The following is a 19,512-nucleotide window of genomic DNA, read 5'->3' on the forward strand; positions in this document are numbered from 1 at the left end:
AAGAAGCTCAGTTCTTATTTTTCGTCTCATGTTTGCCAACCCAGCTTCATTTTGCAGCTATAAAAACTGAAGTACTAAAGAGTTAAGTGACATATCCTCATTTAGCCAGCAAGTCGGTGATGGACAGAGGGACACAGCAAGAGCATAAACTCGTGACCTCCTATGGGAGCTCTGCTCACCACCATCCACAGGGGGAGGAGGGAGAGTGGAGACCACCCAGTTAAAACGCCTTTCTTTCCAGTAGCTGCCAGTAGACCCCCAGTGAGATGCTGCTTTGGAGGAAGGACCCAGCCACTGCTCTGAGGTACAGAGGAGTTGGGAAACAGCAGATTTTTCAGGCTGAGTTCCTAAAAGTGTACACAGCCTCTAGAACACCCACCGTGAGAGAGCTCAGACCGAGACGACGTGCGAGGGGATCCTGTCGGGAACGTTCATTAGTAAACAGATGATTTAGAATTCGGTGCTCCCTTTCCCAGGGAAGCAAGGCCGTTTGAGGGGTGAGGTTCCCAGACTCGTCCACAGAAGCCGTTGCTATCATGAGATTGGAGACTTGGAAAGGGGGTCTCACTGTCTGTGTTCGAGGGAGATGGGAAGAGCTGTTCCTTCTGTATCCCTGGGCAGAAGGCCAGCTCTGAGCAGAATTGTGAAATGAGACAGTCATCTAATGGCTTTGCTCAGGCTCTCACGCCTCTTTCCCACCGACAGCCAGGCGTGCAGTGGGCCTCGCTGGCCAGGCCTGCCACCCACCCGGCTGGCCTGAGCGTTTCCTCACCTTTCTCCTCTCCCATCCTGTCCAGACCCATGTGCTGGGCCACAGGAGACGCTGGGGTGAAGATCACCACCGCGAATGAAGGACTGGCGGCGACCTCCCTGCGGTGCTGGCAGTTTCCAGCCCCAAGCTTCTGTGCAGGAAGGTATTTTTGAATAAGAGGTAGGATAGTTCTGCCTGGGGTGATTGCCATTAAGTTTCTACTTTTCACAGCTGTTTCCCTTCAGCTTTTAAACTGGGCATTATTAACCTCTGATTCATGAATCATCTGAATTTCTTTTTTAAGGGAGGTATGAATTTTTATGTTTTTCTGACGAAAGTATAACAACTCTCCTTTAGTTTTCAGAGTTCTCAATGAGCACCCTCCCTTCTTAAGAAGCACTGGTTGCAAACCTACATATTCTCTCGAGCATCCAAATTTTCTCACACTTGTGTGGCACCAGAGACTCAACTCTGAGGCCCAAGGTTGTTTAGGATTTATCGTTAGGCTCTCGAGGGTTAGATAAGTGTAAACTGGAAAATCCCTGTGAAATGCGTACTGCCTGCAAGGTCACTTCCTTGATTTTTTTCCACTAATTTCATTTTCAGGTTAACATTCTTTGCAGCTATTTTATTGGTACTCCCCAAGTTCTGTACAAGATAGTTTCCCAGGCATCAATTCAGAAGACATGAAAAGTTTTAAAAATTATTTAAAACTTTTTAAAAAACATGCTAGGGTGTCTGCTGTTAACCCAAGTGGCAGCATCATCAGCAAACCTGTGCTCCTCTTCCCCTTAGAGACGTGTCCTTTTGTGTGAGGGTGGAGAAGCAGAGGGGCCAGGGGCCAGAGGAGCCTGCTGAAGCAGAAAGGCTTCCTGCCCACAGTGGGAACTGGGTAGATGACAAGGCCTCCTAGTCGTCAGTATCCCATCTCTGAGATGAAGGAGGGCGTGTCTGCTAGGGCGGTATCCCAAGAGGACTGGTCCCTCTTCAAGTGCTTCTCTTTCTATAGCGTCTCAGGACAGCTGTCCTCCACCATTATCACATATAGAGAAAGCATCTGCTGGCCATAGTGGAATCCATAAGATAACACTTTCCTCTTCATTTCCTTCTGTTTGCTGTGGTTCCACTGAGTCAGTGCACACATGTCTCTGCCTGTATTTCTTTTAATTGTTCACGACTGCTCCATCCCACCTGATTGTTCCTTTTCACTGCCTTCATTTATTAAATATCAAATAATGTAAGAAAATCTTAGAAGTGAAATTTGGGAAAGAGAGACCTCTTCCTCATTTTAGGACCGTGGCTTCTACATGGCTGCATTGCATCATAGTCCAAGACTGTAGTCATTGTCATAGTTCACACTCTACTTGGGCTACTTGGAATTCATCAGGCATCACACAAGGATAACTTTTCTTTATGCTTTTATTATTGTAAAGTCATGAAAAACTGAAAGTAGTTTCAGTTTATTTAATATTAGTATTTGCCCCCCAAATAAGCTAATAAGATATAACTTTTGCTTTGCTTTTTAAAAGAAATTTTTTAAATTAATTTTTGGCTGTGCTGAGCCTTCATGGCTATGCACAGGCTTTCTCTCGTTGCAGTCTGTGAGCTTCTCATTGCGGTGTCTACTCTTGTTGCAGAGCATGGGCTCTAGGCATGCAGGCTAAGTAGCTATAGCAAATGGGCTTAGTTACCCCTTTGCATGTGGAATCTTCCTAGATCAGGGATCCAGCCCCTGTCCCCTGCATTGGCAGGTGGATTCTTGACCTCTGGACCAACAGGGAAGTCCCTGCTCTGCTTTTAATTGTTTGCAAAGGACTTTTATTGTTTGTGAAAGACTGTCGCATACAATAGCTTGTTCTGTGCAGCAAACCCAAGAAGAGATGATATCAGCTTTAAACCTTTTAGTTTTCATGGGAGAGGAAGGCTAACTCTAATTGGCTAGAAAAAAAGGAAGGTTTTTGGCTCCTGTGCCTCAAAAGCCCAGATTGTGGGTATGTTGATCAGAGGCACAGACTTCCATCAGGACTGTTTCTCACAGTCCGTTGGCTCTGCCTTCCACACTGTTATGACTTCATGCTCAGCCTGTGTATGGTAGTGGTCCTGGTGGCTCCGGGTTCCTGACACAAGAGAGCAGGTCCCAGCAGTCCATGCGTCTCTGTGAGGCTCACGAATTCTGGACTCGACTGGCCTGGCCTGGGTCACAGACCCACTTCTGGAGTCAGGCTTGGATACGAGGCCTCCTGAAATTCTTGGACACTGGAAGGACCTTGGGGACATGATTCCCTAAGAGAAAAGTCTGTTTCCAGGAGATGGTGAGTACCCACTATGTAACTATCATCATCTCCCCCACTTAAAAAAAAAGTAGATGAGGAGACTGATGTTCAGAGAAGGCAAAGGGCCTGTCCAGACGCCACGGTGACATACTGACCAAGACAGCGATGACCCGGGCACAATGGGGAGAGTGCTGGAGGGAGCCGGGCCTTCTTCCTCAGTCCTGGCCCAGCTCGATGTGCGGCCTGAGACACTTAGCCTCTTGGGTCTTGTGCCATCAAATAGGGACACAACTGTCTGTCAGATACTCAGTGAGACCCCAGGGAGGGGTGGGGAAAGGACTTTGTAATCACCTAAGCTTCCTACAGATACAAAGCATCCTTCACCTTGTAAACCCATGTGGTCTGTGCAGGCTTCAGATTTTCTTTACAACAGTGTCAAGAAAACATGTTCAGTCCTTTCCAGTTTCCAAAGTATGCTTCATACATCTCGCTGTGGTTAAATTCCCTAAACAATCGTGAACCAACTATAAGGGGCTTCAGGAAGTGGCTCTGGGACCAGCCATGAAGGGGTCCATTCCTTGGCCTCTGTTCCCCTTCACCTCTGTGCTCCACCCCGCGTCCCAGGAGCGTGAGGCCCGTCTGATCGGTTCTGGGTATTTCATTCTCAGCAGATGTGATCATGAGGAATTCAGAGACAACCACGTTATGATGGTGACTTAGACCACCGTATATTCTACTATTCCATGAATTACCTACTTCTAAAATATCCTGGTTGAGTGGTTTATTATTTTCATTTGGGAGTAAATAAAACAGAATCTGAAGAAACTCATGTATGAAACCATGAGAAAATGAATCCAACTCTGAAAAGATAAAGACTGCAAGTACCGTACTGCTACTGCGTTACTGTGTTACTGCGTACTGTGCTACTGCGTACTGTGCTACTGCGTACTGTGCGTTACTGCGTACTGTGCTACTGCGTACTGTGTTACTGCGAGAAAAATTCTGAACAACATTGAGGATCTTTTCTTCCCTTTCTCCCTTTATTGCCTTCATACCCGGCAGGATGTTTTACAGTCCTGGACACAAGCATCTGGCGGGATGGCTCTGTCATACCGTCTAGCCTGGGCTGAGAGGGGGGCCCGTGCTCCAGGCAGCAGGCGGGTGGCGTGGCTGGTGTGGGCTGTGGCACTCGTGCCCACACAGGTCAGCCTGACCTCATGGCTTCCAGGGTCTGTGCCCCTCGGCTGGGCCTGATACCCTGGGGGCCTGCAGCATGATGTTCCCAGCAGAAGCCATGCTCTCAGGCGAGCAGCGCTCGGTCATGTCACTCGTCCGCCAGTGGGACATGGTCGTAACAGAACTCCTTGTCTCCCCAAGCTGCTTCGAAGGTGGCATTGGTGAACACACGTAAAGCGTCTGCAGCGGTGCCTGGCACCCAGTTTCAGGTTCCCACGTAGCGGCTGATCACTTTCGGCCAGATATGCCTGCTCCAGGGTCATCCCTACCTCCAATACCCACCTGGCCCAGTAGAGCTACCACCCTGTTTCTCTGCTTCCCCTATACTGCAGAACTCCTCAAAGGTGTCATCCGCACCTGTGCTGGCCAGTCCTGTGGCCACCACCACATCTGGCTGGTAAGTGGGTGAGAAAGTACTGGAAGTGTCTAAAACACCCCAGATTTCAAAAGTGGTCCACAAAGGTAAACTCTCTCAATAATTGTATGTTGATCATTTGTTATGAAGATAACGTATGGGTTCCTTGGTGGCTGAGGGGGTACAGAACCCACCTGCCAATGCTGGAGACATGGGTTCAGTCCCTGGGTCGGGAAGATCCCCTGGAGAAGGAAATAGCAATCAACTGCAGTGCTCTTGCCTGGAGAATCCCATGTACAGAAGAGCCTGGTGGGCTGCAGTCCACGGGGTGACAAAAGAGTCAGACGTGACTCAGTGACTAGACAACAGTAGTGTGTTACTGAAATCTGGTGTCATCAATTTCCTGTTTTTCACGGGTCTCTGGAAGATTTCGTTACCTGCACAGCTCAGGTTCTATTTCTACTTGAGAGTCCTTGTCTCCACTGTGCCTCCGCTTCACTCTTGAGCCCCTTCCAGGTACACTTAGGTCCTAGCACTTCACCAAAAATAGCTTTTGTCAAATCACCCTCTACTAATCAATTTTCAGTCCTAAATGTTCAGCAGGCTTAGACATGGTTGTCACCGTTGATGAAGCCCTTTCTCCCCTTGCCTCTGGGACACCAGGTTTCCTTGACTCTTCCCTCTCCTCACTGAAGATTCCTTTGTAGTTTCCTTTCTGAGTCCTCCATGTCTTCGCAACCTCCGTTTTCCCACCCAAGGGCACTCCCCCTGGAGCTCATCCAGACAAAGCCTTGAAGTGCCTCCCACCTCTGTGGACTTCCCAGCTTGGTGTCTGCAGACAGAACTCTGGAAGCTGTAGCTTAACCACCTGCTCAGCATCTCCATTTAGACATCCAGGACACCTCTTAAAGCCTATGTACCTAAAACAGGCTTCTTGGTTTCATTTCCCCAAGCCTGCCCCTTCTCCAGTACTTCCTATATTGGTAAAGGGTAACTTCCCTCATCCAGCTGTTTAAACCAGTACTTCTTGTATTGTTAAAGGGTAACTTCCTTCATCCAGACATCATGGAGTTATCCTCAACTTTTTTTCTTCCTCTCACTCTTTGTGTCTAGTCCATCAGCTCATTCTGTTGGGTCTGCTTGATTTCCAGTCAAACTACTGCTCACCACCACCTGCCTCCTCCAAGACCTGTCATCATTGGATGGACCATTACAGTAGCCTCATCACTGGCCTCCCTGCCTCCACCCTCATCCCTCCATTATACCCAAGGTGCTCCTTTCAAAATACCAAGTCACTTTTCTTGGGATCTTCTAGTGGCCTTACCTCATCATCGACACATACACACCCACACACAATATGTGTGCACCTCTCCCCTGTTCCCTGCCCCCTGCCCCTCTTCTTCATAAGTGGCCCATCCTCCACACAGGTCTCTGGGAAAAGCTGTCCTTCGTGCTTCCCACAGCCTTCCCTGACCACCGTGTCTAAAACTGCATTCCAGCGACCCCTTGGAGGTATGTTTCTCCTCGTGACACTGTCATCACCTGACACTGTGTGTCCTCCCCGCTGGGATGGGGACCCCAGCAAGGAAGAGCCTGTTCTGCGGTCCCTGTACTTGCCAGGTCTGGGTCCTCAAGGACCGCCCACAGCGCCTGGCCCCAAGTGCAGTGGTGCCCGGCTGGTGACTGCTGTTTTCAGTTCCACGCCCTTGTAGGACAAGAGTTTAGTAACTCTGCGGGGCATCGGGATCACTGGGAAACTTACCTAAAATTCACATGCCCTGACCCCACCCCACTTTAGAGACCCAAGATGCAGTAGATTCTGGGGTAGACTCCTGCACATCTTTGAACAAGCTCCTCAAGTCATCTTGAGTCCTGGCACACCTGGGCCACCCTCTGCCGGATGCTGCCACGGCGAGCAGCACTATACTGTGTACCTGTCACTGCTCTGAGGATCATCCTTCCATGTGTTATCAGCAGTCCTGAGTCACCTGGGAACCTAAATATAGCTCTCGTAGCCCCACCCCAAATCTTGTGAGTCAGAACTCCCAGGAATGGGTCCCAGGAGTCTTTTTTTTGTTTGTTTTTAAGCCTCTGAGAGCAGCCAGTCTCCCCAACTAGCCTTTGGGAGGCCCAGCTGTGCTGTTTGGACTCCTTGAGAAGGATGTAAACTTAAGAGTGAGTATTTTTAATGTCCTTTTAGGCCAGCTTCACTCCCCATCCCTCTTTAATCCAACAGTATCCTATTCAGAAGTAGTTGTACTCAAGTAAGCAAATCTTTGATTTGTCCATGATTTCAACTTGCTCTGTAATTTGAACATCCACCAGTATTTCTAACTATTGGGTTGGCCCAAGAGTTCATTCAGGTTTTTCCAGAACTCTTGGGCCAACCCAATACACTCCAACACAGCTCATTCTGGTGGCTACTTTCTTTATCATCTTTTGCATCTAGAAATTTAAAATATGTCTCCCGGGTCAGACTGGACAGCACTGGAGGTAATGGCCACCCCACCGTACTCAGGTTCACCTGCTCAACCTTCGCATTGAACCCGTGCTGGAGTACGTGGCTTTGGCTGTCCTCAACTTCATATGCATACACTCGCTGGTCTCCAGAGCATCCCCAGGGATGGAGACAGGCCTGACCACTTGCTCTGGGCACTTGCATGGGCTTTTCAAGCTGCTGAGGAGGGTGTCTCCCTAGTGAGACTTCTGGGTCCAGTAGCCTTGCCCTACTGCTGTTTGGTTTTTTTCCTAAAACTGTATGTGGACAGCTTTACAAGCCAACCCAAATTCCATGAACAGATGAGCCTGGTGGGCTACAGTTCACAGGGTCACAAAGAGTCAGACATGACTGAGTAACTAACACTTTCATGGCTGAAAATTTTTAATACCACAGTCCTCAAAGTACTACCAAAGATAAATAATTGAGAGAGGGGGCTGGCTGTAGTTGCAGCATTGTATTCCTTAGCTGGACTCAGAGCTAGCCTCCAAGTGGTGAGGGATCACTGGTGGTTGATGATGGCCCAAAGCAATCCTCTTGGTTTACCTGTTTCTTAAGTGCTGAGTCCCCGTGGGGTGCTCTTTCTGGGCTTTGGACAGACAGCCTGTGCTGTGCTGTGCTTGGTCGCTCAGTCCTGTCGGACTCTTTTCAACCCCATGGACTGTAGCCAGCCAGGCTCCTCTGTCCAGGGGAGTCTCCAGGCAAGAATACTGGAGTGGGTTGTCATGCCCTCCTCCAGGCGATCTTCCCAACCCAGGGATTGAACCCAGGTCTCCTGTATTGCAGGCAGATTCTGAGCCACCAGGGACAGCCTACCGGTAGTCTTTTGGAGTATGTTGTTTTTGTATTCTTTGCAGACATTGTCAAGGTCGTTAGTCACATAGAATCTGGAAAGAAGCAGTGTCATCTGGGTAGGCCCCGGAGGCACTTGCCACCTTCACAGCGTTAAGAGTCTTGCCTCTGGATAAGCTACAGTTGCATTTTGATGTCAGATGTGAGACACCATTAGTAATCAGGACGAGTCCCTTGGGATATCCTGTCCCCAGGTGAAAGCTGCTTCCTCTAGAGTACTTGTTCCGGGCACGGAGGCTTCAGTGTGGTGACACAGGGGTGTGAATAACCTTGGAGATGTGAGACAGAGGTTTCTAATGAGCTCTGACAGTTCAGGGGCTGAAGGAGTCTAACCTCTTTTTTCCCTGCCCACCCAGTCTTCATACAAATGTAAATATGCCTCCTTCCACAGACTGACAAATTGCCAAATGTGGTTTTAATTTGTAAGCAGGAGACCCTGCCTTGCCTTTTTCTTTCTTCTTTTTATTTTTGTTTTTCTTTCTTTTTTGGGAAATATGAAGTCACAGGCTTTGCACATTTTGAGCTGGACATTTCCTTCTGTCACTCTTGCTGTTGTTGTTGTTTTTCTCTTCCAAGGACATTTTCCTCCATTGTTGTCAGAAGAATTCGGGATGAGAGTCCATTGTCCTGTTTTTTAGAGGTGTTTTTGAAGTTCCCATAGGAAATGCAGAGTGTTCTTTAAGCTTAAAAAATAAATAAATAGAGGCTAGTGGTTAAATCCAGTGTGAGATGCGAAGAGTGTCTGTATCACAGCCTCATGTTTTGTGGTCTGTGCAGTATCCATTGTTGTTATTTATGACCCTGTCTCCCTCCATTGTGGACTTCTTCCAGCCTTGGGGAATTTACATCATTCCTAATAGCAAAAGGCTTTCTGGTTCCCACAGAGTTGTTCAAAGCCTGACTCATGCTCCTTATGTTAATTGTGCAGCTCTGAAAATACAGCACTTTACAGGGTGTGGTTGCAAGGGGGAAATCTACTGTACTTACAGGGCATGTTTAGAAGTGTTTCACACATAAATCTCAATCTCTCTCTCTCTCCCTCTCTTCCTCTCTCTGTCATTTAACTTTTAAACTAACACTTTTGGGTCAACAAACCTAGACAGTGTATTAAAAAGCAGAGACATCACTCTGCCCATAAAGGTCCGTATAATCAAAGCTATGACTTTTTTGATAGTCTTGTATGGATATGAGAGTTGGACCATAAAGAAGGCTGAGTGCCAAAGAATTGACGTCTTTGAATTGTGCTGGAGAAGACTCTTTGAGAGTCCCTTGGACATCAAGGAGATCAAACCAGTCAGTCCTAAAGGAAATCAATCCTGAATATTCATTGGAAGGACTGATGGTGAAGCTGAAGCTCCAATACTGTGGCCACCTGATACGAAGAACTAACTCATTGAAAAGATCCTGATGCTGGGAAAGATTGAAGGCAGGAGGAGAAGGGGACAACAGAGGATGAGAAGGTTGGATGGCATCACTGACTGAATGGACGTGAGTTTGAGCAAACTCCAGGAGATAGTGAAGGACAAGGAAGGCTGGCATACTGCAGTCCTTAGGGTTGCAAAGAATGGAACACGACCTAGCAACTGAACAACAGGAAGTCTTAAGGGAAAGAAAAGAGATTAGCATTAAAATGCAGTGAAAGTGAAAGTCTCTCAGGTGTAAGTCTGACTCTTTGCGACCCCATGGACTATACAGCCTGTGGAATTCTCCAGGCCAGAATACTGGAGTGGGTAGCCTTTCCCTTCTCCAAGGGATCTTTCCAACCCAGGGATTAAACCCAGGTCTCCCACATTGCAGTTGGACTCTTTACCAGCTGAGCCTTAAGGGAAGCCCCAAAATGCAGTATAATCCAATAAAACCAATAGTATTCTGTTCACTGACTCTTAAAACTGACTTGGGTTATAGCTAGACCCTGAGTGACATTGGTCCAGGTCTGAACCTCAGGAGCGCTCATGAGAGCAGAAGGTTGGTGCTCAGTGGCGCGGGGCAGTGGTTGGGTGAAGCTCATAGCGTCGCTCTGTGGGACGTGCAGGCATTATTCCAATGGCTGCAGCCTGCTAGGCTGTCTGGGGTGTCATTCTTACTTCCAGTGTAGGTCTGCTGGCACCTTACCAATACCATTCCTTGTGGCAGCAACATTTTACTATGAAATTTGATGGAGAAGGGTACTGAGAAGCGTACTGGAAATTAAAAGAATTTAACACCTTGTCTGAATTATCTATGTGCTAACAAAAAGGAAACAACTCTCCAAAAGAAAGAAATAGGTTAATTTTGGCGATGGTTGGGAGATTTTTACTTTTTATAGTTACTTCTTTATGAAGCTTCCATGTGTAAGGATAGGTAGATAACCTAAGAATTATCTAAAACCATGTTAGTGCTGTTAGTTTAAAGGGGAAAAAACTCGAGAGTTTCTTAGTAACCAGGAATCTCAAACTCTGGTTTTCAAAGTACCAGTATTGAAAGGCTGAACTCTTGACCTTTTTTGCAAAGGCCATACTCTATTTTTATCGATAGAGAAGATGTAAGAATTCTGAGGCTCATCAGGGTACAGACCACTGTGCCCCCAGGTCTCTCTGGAAGGCTAGGCCCACGGCCACGTGGTCACCTGGCTCCTGACTCGGGCATCATCACATCGGGGGCCTCAGAGCTCTCAGTTCTAGCTGAGAGTTCCCAGGTGGCTTGGAGTCACCATCTTGCATGTTTGTGGCACACATTCACAAATGAAACGTGTACTGGGAATCCAAGAGAAGTGATGGTGTTCAGTCGACAAATTGGGTCCGTCTCTGTGACCTCATGAACTGCAGCATGACAGGTGTCCCTGTCCTTCACCATCTCTCGAAGCTTGCTCAAACTCATGCCCATTGAGTGGTTGATGCCATCCAAACACCTCATCCTCTGTCGTCCCCTTCTCCTTCTGCCTTCCATCTTTTCCAGCATCAGGGTCTTTTCTAATGAGCTGGCTCTTCACATCAGGTGGCCAAAGCATTGGAGCTTCAGCTTCAGAATCCATCCTTCTAATGAACATTCAGGATTGATTTCCTTTCGGACTGAGAGGTTTGATCTCCTTGTAGTCCAAGAGACTCATAAGAGTCTTCTCCAGTACCACAGTTTGAAAGCATCACTTCTTCAGTGCTCAGCCTTCTTTATAATCCAACTCTCAGATCCGTACATGACTACTGAAATAACCATAGATTTGACTATATGGACATTTTTGGCAAAGTGATGTCTTTTTTAATACACTGTTTAGGTTTGTCATAGAACATTCTAAATAAAAAAAATTAAAATAACCTAACACTATGTAGTTTCATCCTGTCCTCACCAAACTAAATCTGTTCACTGGGGCATTTGGAGAGGAAATGTTTTCCTCCTGTTCAGTTAACAGATTACTGGTTGACTTTGTTGTCTTTTGCAGCAGCCGGGAAGAGCTCTCCATGGAGCAACGGGGGATCGTACTGGCTGTGTGGAACAACTACTTCCTCCTGGGGCAGAGCCCAGGAGAAATGTTCTTCGAGAAATGTAGGTCCCGTGGGTTTCCTCTTCTTCTCTCCAAACTGTCTGTGTAGATGGGGACACAACACGAGGGCTAGAATGCAGCAGGACTGCATAGACCCTAATCACAGAAGCCCCTCTGGCACTGATCCTGTCCAAGTTCATAGAGTTGGGACTTTTTCACCTTCCAGACTTTTTCCTCTTGCTTTCTGGACAGTGGGAAACAAGGCCTGGCTTCACAGGTATGTTGCAAGGAGTAATTAGTGACAAGCACTTTGAAGATGAAAAGCACCTGTTGATGGTGTTCCTTACAACTTTCCAAGCAACCCCAGACAGATCGGGAGACGTACGGTACTTTCCTCAGAGGCCTCTTCTGACCCTCATGTATTATGATAATCTTTGGGAGAATGATAGCTGTAGTAAGAATATGAATACATGTATTGGTTTCCAGATGAAAGCGTAACCTAAAGAAATATTTCAGCCTTGATATTTTCAGTTTGGTGGTTCAGGAAACTTCTTTCCATTCACAAGTCTTCAAATATATGCCAAAATCTCTGGTCTGTAAAATCTCCCTGGCCAGCTTCTATCCTGCCCCTCCAAGTGAATGTCGCACAGTACAATCTGCATTGTCTGTTGTATGTGTGTTATAGAAAAGGGAAAGTTTAGAAAGTTTCTGTGTGTTATACAAAAGTTTGTGTGTGCGTAAAAGAACATGCTGTATGTACACACACACATACACACAGCCTGTGCTTTGTGTATTTGCTTCTGGGAAAAAAAGTCAATATATCAAATATAGGTAATATTAATATTTAACATCTGAAATGAATGCCTCTCTGCCTTAGTTAAAATATGAACTCCATTATAACGCCATTGTTAACCAGTGATCAGTAAGTAAAGTGTGCCCAGTGTGTGGGAAACTGTGACAGCTCTCGCATGATCCAGTCTGCATATCAACAGACACGTGGGGTTTTTTGTGAGATTGGCCAGTGGGGTGATGAGAAGGGAGGTTAACACGTGCCTCTTACTTCAAGTGTGAGAAATATGACATGGGGACTCCAAGGGAAACCTGGCCATCACAGCTTTACAAATCAAAAAATTCTTTGTTTGTTTTAGTGCAAACAGAACTGAGACAAAAAGCAGTGCCGTGAGCAGATCTCAGAGCAACAGGGACAGTGTGGGAGCACCCAGTGACTCGGTGGCTACAGAGGGAGCATGGAGGAAGGGCGGCCGGCCAGCCTCATCCATCCCCCCGGCCATGGGACAAGCGGAGGACGACAGGAAAGCATCTGAGACCCACCAGGGGCTTCCTGCTCTGAAGCTGGAGAAAGGTCATCAGGCCTGGCCAGGAGCAGCAGAAACCTCATCCCAGGGTGCGGTTGCAGACCGGGCTTCTAAGCAGGAGCCTTGTCTGTGGCTGTGAGTCAGCATTCCCGGGTCCAAAGCAAGAGTCCACCAGGGGCCAGAGCACCGCAGAAATGCAGGAAGCACAACCCTGCAGAAGACGCCGGCCACCACAAGAGAGTTTCTCTTGGAAGTGATCGATTAGTCCCGAGGGAAATAATAGTAGGGGAAGAAAGCAAAGCGGTCAGGGTCCTGCCAACTTGAGAGCTGTCAGATCTGGGGTAACTTTTGAAACAAGATTTGGCAGAAACTGCATCTAATGAAGAGTCGCATGTTTTGGAAAACTCTCTCCTCCAGACATCTTACAAAAAATAAGCCAGGGGCAGGCACAACTCAGCCACAAACACTGAAAGCTTAGCTCTGACTCAGGGCAGCCCAACCAAAAAAGAAAAGGATGGAAGCAGCTACTTGCTCACAGAAGAGGATTGCAACCCCGGCGTGAAGGATGTCGTGACCAGACCTGGGATAAGTGAGCGGTGTGCCTAGAAGCCATGACTTAAAGGAATTTAAATGATCATTTTCAGTAGAAAATATGTACCTGCGTTGGGCTTAACTTTCAAAGCAGCAGCCTCCAGGAGATTGTTCTGACAGCACCGCTCCTTTCTGGTTCACACTTTAACGTCAGAAACTCACTTTAGTGATAAACAGCCATTGGCTTTGTCGGCAGTGACAGCATCCATAGAGGAAGCACATGAAGAAACCAGTGGTGCGCTTTATCACATCCTTGCATGAAGCCCGCAGTGACCGTGGTGCTCTCTTTCTGGCCAGTCCTCCTGCCCTGCAGCCTGAGTCGGGCAGCAGTGGAGGAACAGGCTTGCGGGTCACCCCGTCTGCTTGCGGCCCCAGCGTCATATCTGAACGTGTGTAAGAAAGGCAGAGCCTGGGCCCCACCCAGACCTACAGAGTGAGAAACTGGGTGATTCTGAAACCTGTTTGAGGTTGGCAACCCCCAGGCTATTTGGAGAGTCCCTGGGATTGATTTCCTGCAGCCTGACTGTCCTGGCCCCCAGAGTATCAGCAGGGCCCACATGTAGACCTGCAGCCGTCACGCCCCCTCAGGTGTGAAGCACTCTGTTCCCAGGTCCTTAAGCATGGTGGCCATAGCGCCCGGGAGCTGTGCCTTTGCGCTCAGAGTTGGAGGACATTTACTTATAATTTGGCCTGACATTAGGGGGAGACGTCAGAGAGGCTTGTTCTTTCTTGTAGTTCAGGCATGTCCCTGCCCCTTGCCCCTGCCCCCACCTTTAAGACTCTGGTTAAGTTCAGAACAGATCCGAGCCCCAGGGGAATTCAGTGGGCAGAGTTTGCAGTTTCCCACTTGGAAGCCTTCACAGGCAGTTTAGATTTCAAACCAGGAGCCTTCCATTTGCAGGATCACCCACTGTTGTCTCCAGTGGGCTTGCTGAAATGTCATGCAGTGAATCATAGCAATGACTTATTTTGGATGGACAACTATAGTAGATTTTCTTAACCGAGTTTTATTCTGAAATAAGGAAGGAAGCTATTCAAAGGCCACCCATCAAATGTGTCTTTTTTTCCTGTTCAACATTGGGTGGTCCTTTGAAAGTAATACCTCCTCCCTAGTAACACGGAAAATCAAGATATTCCCCACAGTGTAGGAGTTAGCAAAAAAAAAAAAAACAAAACAGAAAAGCCCAACAAAATAAAAGAATATGGAAGTGGACACAGTGTAAGTTCATGCTTAAGATTAATTAGTGGTTTCTCCCAGCTCATTCTGTCCTTCCCCAGCTCTCCTTTCCTTAGACTGTAGGGCAGGACTGATTAAGAGGCAGCCGAATTTCATGGCACCATCTTGGGTCATGAAGCTAAGTCTTCCTTGCCATGGCTGGCTGCGGATGCAGGCCCTCTTCTTTGATGTTCCAGACTCTTCTGGAGACCTCTTCCCTTCCTGTGACCCCAGCCTCACCATCCCCACCAGGAATGTGGCCCTGCCTGCTGACATCTCCTCCTCTTCGCTCCGAGCTCTTAATCCCGCCCCAGGTAACTCTGTTCACTGGGCTCCACAGTAGAAGAGGTAGCCCAGCAGAATACCAGCCTCCGTGGCGCGGAGTCCACTCGTCCAGGACACGCAGCCTACACAGGGCAGAGCCCTCCGAGAAGGTGACAGAGCACGGTCTGTCCTGAGCCCCCTCCAAGTCTCCCGTTTTCTGGCTGTGCTTGCCACTGAAGATGGGCTCACAGTGTGTCGTTGAGTCGTAAAGAGAAACAGTTATTGCAGTAGTTTAAGCAGAGAGGGCACAAATAGCAACCCAGGTGATAGGCCAAGAAACAGTGAGCTCCCTGGAAGAATCTGGAATAAGGAAGAGCCATCCCAGTAGCTGCTGCCTGCCCCAGAACTAGGGGGAGCTGTTTGAACTGGAGGCACCAGAGAAAGTTTTTAGCAGGTTTTTATTTCATTAGTTAACCTGGGCCTGGTGGTTAAAGCCAGTACTTGTGTGTTTAATGATTATCTTTCAAGAAAATTCTTGGCTTTAGAGTTTGGTGTATTTGTGGATATAACAATGACTGAGTTTGGGACTTCCCATCTCTCAATGCAGGGCACATGGGTTCAGTCCCTGGTCCAGGAACTAAGATCCCACATGCCGAGGGGCAACCTGAGAAGGCCGTGTGCCACAACTAGAGAAACGCCTGTGCAATGCAGTAAAGAGCCAGTGTGCCCAAAATTTAAAAACAGAAAGGTTGTTTAAAAGCTGTGTCATTGCACCTTTGGCTGTAGATCAGCAGGGTCTTTCTCACAGCCTTCGTGTACATGGGTTTTAACAGTACTAGCAAAGGAACCAACTTTCCGCTTCTGCACTGGGGCATGTGTTTGAGCAATTTCACCTTTAAGCATTTTCCTTCCACATGTCTGAAACACCCCTGGTTCTCTTGTTTCTTGAGTGGTTGTTTGATTCTTTGGATATTTGGAAGTTCAGAGGGGAAAATGGCTGCCAGGTTTTTTTGTTGCTTATTAGGTGGGAAATGAAGAGTTGGTTCTCTACTGCTGGAAGTGGGTGTGTTTTGATATGCTTGATAATCTTCATAATTCATCTACAAATCTGAGACTCTGTCAGTATTCTTGGTTAAAAAGAATAAGTTCTTCAGTCACTCACTTAATAACCCAAATTAAATGTATATTCAAGTTCCTGTAACTCTGATGCTTGGAAGAAATATGGATCCTATTGATTGATGTTATAACTTTGAACTCCCTAACTTTCTCAATGTCATGGCTTCTAAGTCACCTCCATGTGCTTCCAAATGACTTTTTAATAGATTAGTTTGGGTGTTTGGTTTTTTTTTTTTATGTCCATAAATGTCTGAGAACAGTCAGTGTGACTTTTCTTCCACATTTTTCTTTTCTTTGCCTCTGGAGGTTACCTGACATCCAGCCATGCATGTAAATCATGAAATGCAAAAGAGCAAACTTTTAGGAAGACAGGAATAAATGTTGCAGCTTTTGTTCACTCATTTTAAATGAAAAAAGTGGGAAAATGTTATTTCATTTTATAAAAAGCAAGAGTCCCAAAAACGCTCTGTAGTTTTGTTTATGGAGAACGTGGCTTCTCTCTAAAAAACGTATCTCAGGATGTATCTTGAAAACATCAATAGGATCACTGTTTGCGTTCAGTGCCTTATTTGGACTTTAACCTGAATTGTGCATGTTGGTGGCTTGAGAGGGCAAGGCACAGGAGGGAAGGGAACCATGACAGGAGAGCGCCGGGCCACGGTGCCGCCCTCCCCGTGGCCTGCATGCGTTCTCAGCAGGCCCCGCTGCAGTCTGACGCGCAGTTCTGGCGACTGGTCCTCCCTTGGCTTTCCTGAGCCAGCCCCGCCCTCCAGCATGCTGTGCTATGGCTTGCATATAGAAGTCCTTTTCATTTCTTCTTGTCTTTCATGAGGAAATTCCCACACATGGTTTGTCAGGACAGGAGAGTTCAAACCTTGTTGCTGAAATACAAATCAATTGAAACGTGTTGGAACAAGTAGGAAATCAAAGTTGAGCTGATTTCTGTTAAACAGTTTAAAGTCTTCCTCAGTACCAAATAAATTAAGTGTTGTAAAGTGAAGTTAATTTGGATAATCACTCAGGGCAGAAGTCTAACCATATAGATGATGGGCATTACAATTTATGGTATAATTGGATCCTCAGAAATCTACAGAACTCCCTCTCCGTTTGTTTCTCTATTTACTTAACAAGACATGGAACAAATACATGTCAATGTGTAGCTGAACTGAGGGGACTTGAGTGGATGAAGTTATTGCCTTTAATTATCAAGAACTACTCAGTTCCAGGGTTGGATTTAATCATGTAAGTTGTGTTATGCAGCATGATTGCCATTACAGTTACTTATTTAATTAATTAAACTTAGTTAATTAAACAAATCAGTAAAATCAGGAAAACCTTACATTTGATCCCAAAGCACCTGACCAGGCAACTAAGGGTGTGGTGTTTTGTTTTGTTTTTAATTTGGGCTGCTCTGTTTTAATTTTAATTTTGGCTGTTTTTAATTTTGGCCGTCACTTCATGGCAGCGTGCAGGCTCTTCATTGCGGGGTGCAGGCTTTTCTGGTTGTGGCACATGGCCTTCCCTAGATGTGGCGCTGGGGCTTTGTTGCCCCACAGCACGTGGGGTCTTAGTTCCCTAACCAGGGGTCGAACCCACGACCAGCAGGGAAGTACCCTAAAGGTGTGGATTTGACGGAGCCCCAGGGTAGATGTTCTTCGGTCAAGGCAGAAAGCCAGTCCTTGCATTCATCACCAGGCGAGCTCTCTTCTCCCACTGACCTTATTCTCTTGTTTGGTTTCCCTGGTGGCTCAGAGGGTAAAGCATCTGCCTGCAGTGCAGGAGACCTGGGTTCAGCCCCTGTGTCTGGAAGAGCCCCTGGAGAAGGGAACGGCTACTCACACTGGTATTCCTGCCTGGAGAATCCCTTGGGCAGAGGAGTCTGGTGGGCTACCGTCCATGGGGTCACAAGAGTTGGACACAACTGAGCAATTAACACACTCCAAAATAGTTTCAATGGTTGTGCATTTCTAGGGGATGAAATTAGTGTGTAGTTGTAAATGAACCTATTTCATGAATAAAAAGTAAAATTGTTTTAGTGTGTATCACTTTTCTTTAAAGCAAGTGAATTAATTAACCCCAAGGAATATGAATTCAAAATGCCCTTTTCTGAACATGCTATTTAAAATTATCTTTTATTGGTTGGAGACTTTTCCCTCCTTGGAGCAGTTCTGATGGTTTGAAGACTGTATTAAATAATCAAAGGAGCTCCTCATTTGAAACATTGGCCCTAAAAATTTAGGCCTGGAACACCCTGTGCAGATGTTGTGATTAAATGTAAAACTAGGGGTGGTCTTTACAATGTAGCTATATTCCCACTTCTCCCATTTGTGAGCTGAGATAGACTCCTCTAGTGAGGGGTTAAAGTATGCGACCTTGACTTCTTTCCAGAGAATCTTGACATTTCCCAAGGGGATTCCTTTCCATTTTCGAAGTGCATCTAGCCCTGGAAGCAGCACTGACTGAAGTCCTGGGCTGCCTCTTTCTCTGCGCTGCCTCTTAATGACAGGTTATGAGCCCTCTCTGGCTGCTTGTACATATATTTCCCTTTGGATCCTATGCATAATTTTTTAGAAGCATTTCCGTATCCAATTGGGATGATACACCTGAATAGTTGTGCGTGAAATGCGGAGAGCCACTGCACCCAAGCCATTTCTTGGTATTCGGTCACAGGCCCCAAGTGCCAGCCCAGGAAAGCCACTCTTCCCTGCCTGGTGCTGCTGCCAACCCCGGTACTTTGCCACCAATTGGTTCCTATGCTTTGGAGACAAGTCATGTAACTTCCCAGGCCTCGGTTTCTTCATCTGTCAAATAATCTTTGATAGTAAGTGCCACGCATGGCTCCGTAAAACCCCGAGGTTACCGTACCACTCTATGCATTAAAACTCGTCTGTTTAAAAATGGGTTCAGTGTATGGACACGGGCCACACATTGGAAGGACCTTGTGGGTCATTGGTAGCTTCTAGTTAAATCAGAATCCTTGAGATTTGGCCTAGGCATCGGCGATTTTAAAAGCCCCTCAAATTCCCATGAGATGCCATAGTTAAGAACTGTTGTTTAAAAGTCAGGGTGGCAGTTTTTGTGTGTCTAAATACTGGATGCTAGAAGAGGCAGGGTCTACGAAGAGCTGAGTCTCCTTGAGAAGAAGGGCTTTGTGCAGGTCAGAGTTGGGCCTGACAGACAGCCGTGGGAAGCTGCATGCAGCAGGGAGCTCAGCTCGGGCTCTGTGACGACCCGGGGGGACGCCCGAGAGAAAGGGGACGTGTGTTCCTGCCGCTGATGCGCTTTGCTGCACGGCAGAAACCCACAACGCTCTGATGCAGATATACTCCAAACCCGAAATGCTTCTACTTTCAAATGACTGGAAGGGGCTTAGGTGACAAGGCACCAGTCGGCGTACGTTTTACTCCTACAGAGGAACCCGTTCTCTCTTCTGAAAATCCCCCTGTGTTAGTTAGCTCTGGCGTTTTACACTCGACACATCAGAGCCCAGCTTCATCTTTGCCGGCACTGAGAAATTGTTACCCTCCTACAGAAGATGGGTTTTTAAAGCACCTAAGTAATTGTCTGGGCTTTGCCTTTGATCCACGATCA

At 47.0% G+C, this 19,512-nt stretch overlaps 1 protein-coding gene across 1 annotated transcript in view; it reads left to right on the plus strand.

The window, feature by feature from the left end:
* Positions 1–17,952, plus strand: part of LOC122682202 (SLX4 interacting protein) — a 206,562-nt gene extending 188,610 nt beyond the window's left edge. The window contains 6 exon segments of the mRNA XM_043885050.1: positions 11,377–11,480; positions 12,567–12,797; positions 12,799–12,898; positions 12,900–13,136; positions 13,138–13,174; positions 13,177–17,952. Of these exon segments, the coding sequence (XP_043740985.1) occupies positions 11,377–11,480; positions 12,567–12,797; positions 12,799–12,898; positions 12,900–13,136; positions 13,138–13,174; positions 13,177–13,340 (873 nt within the window). The 3' untranslated portion in view covers positions 13,341–17,952.
* Positions 17,953–19,512: the final 1,560 nt, after the last annotated feature.

This window comes from Cervus elaphus, chromosome 23 (genome assembly GCF_910594005.1).
Source record: "Cervus elaphus chromosome 23, mCerEla1.1, whole genome shotgun sequence".
NCBI classification, from domain to species: Eukaryota; Metazoa; Chordata; class Mammalia; order Artiodactyla; family Cervidae; genus Cervus; species Cervus elaphus.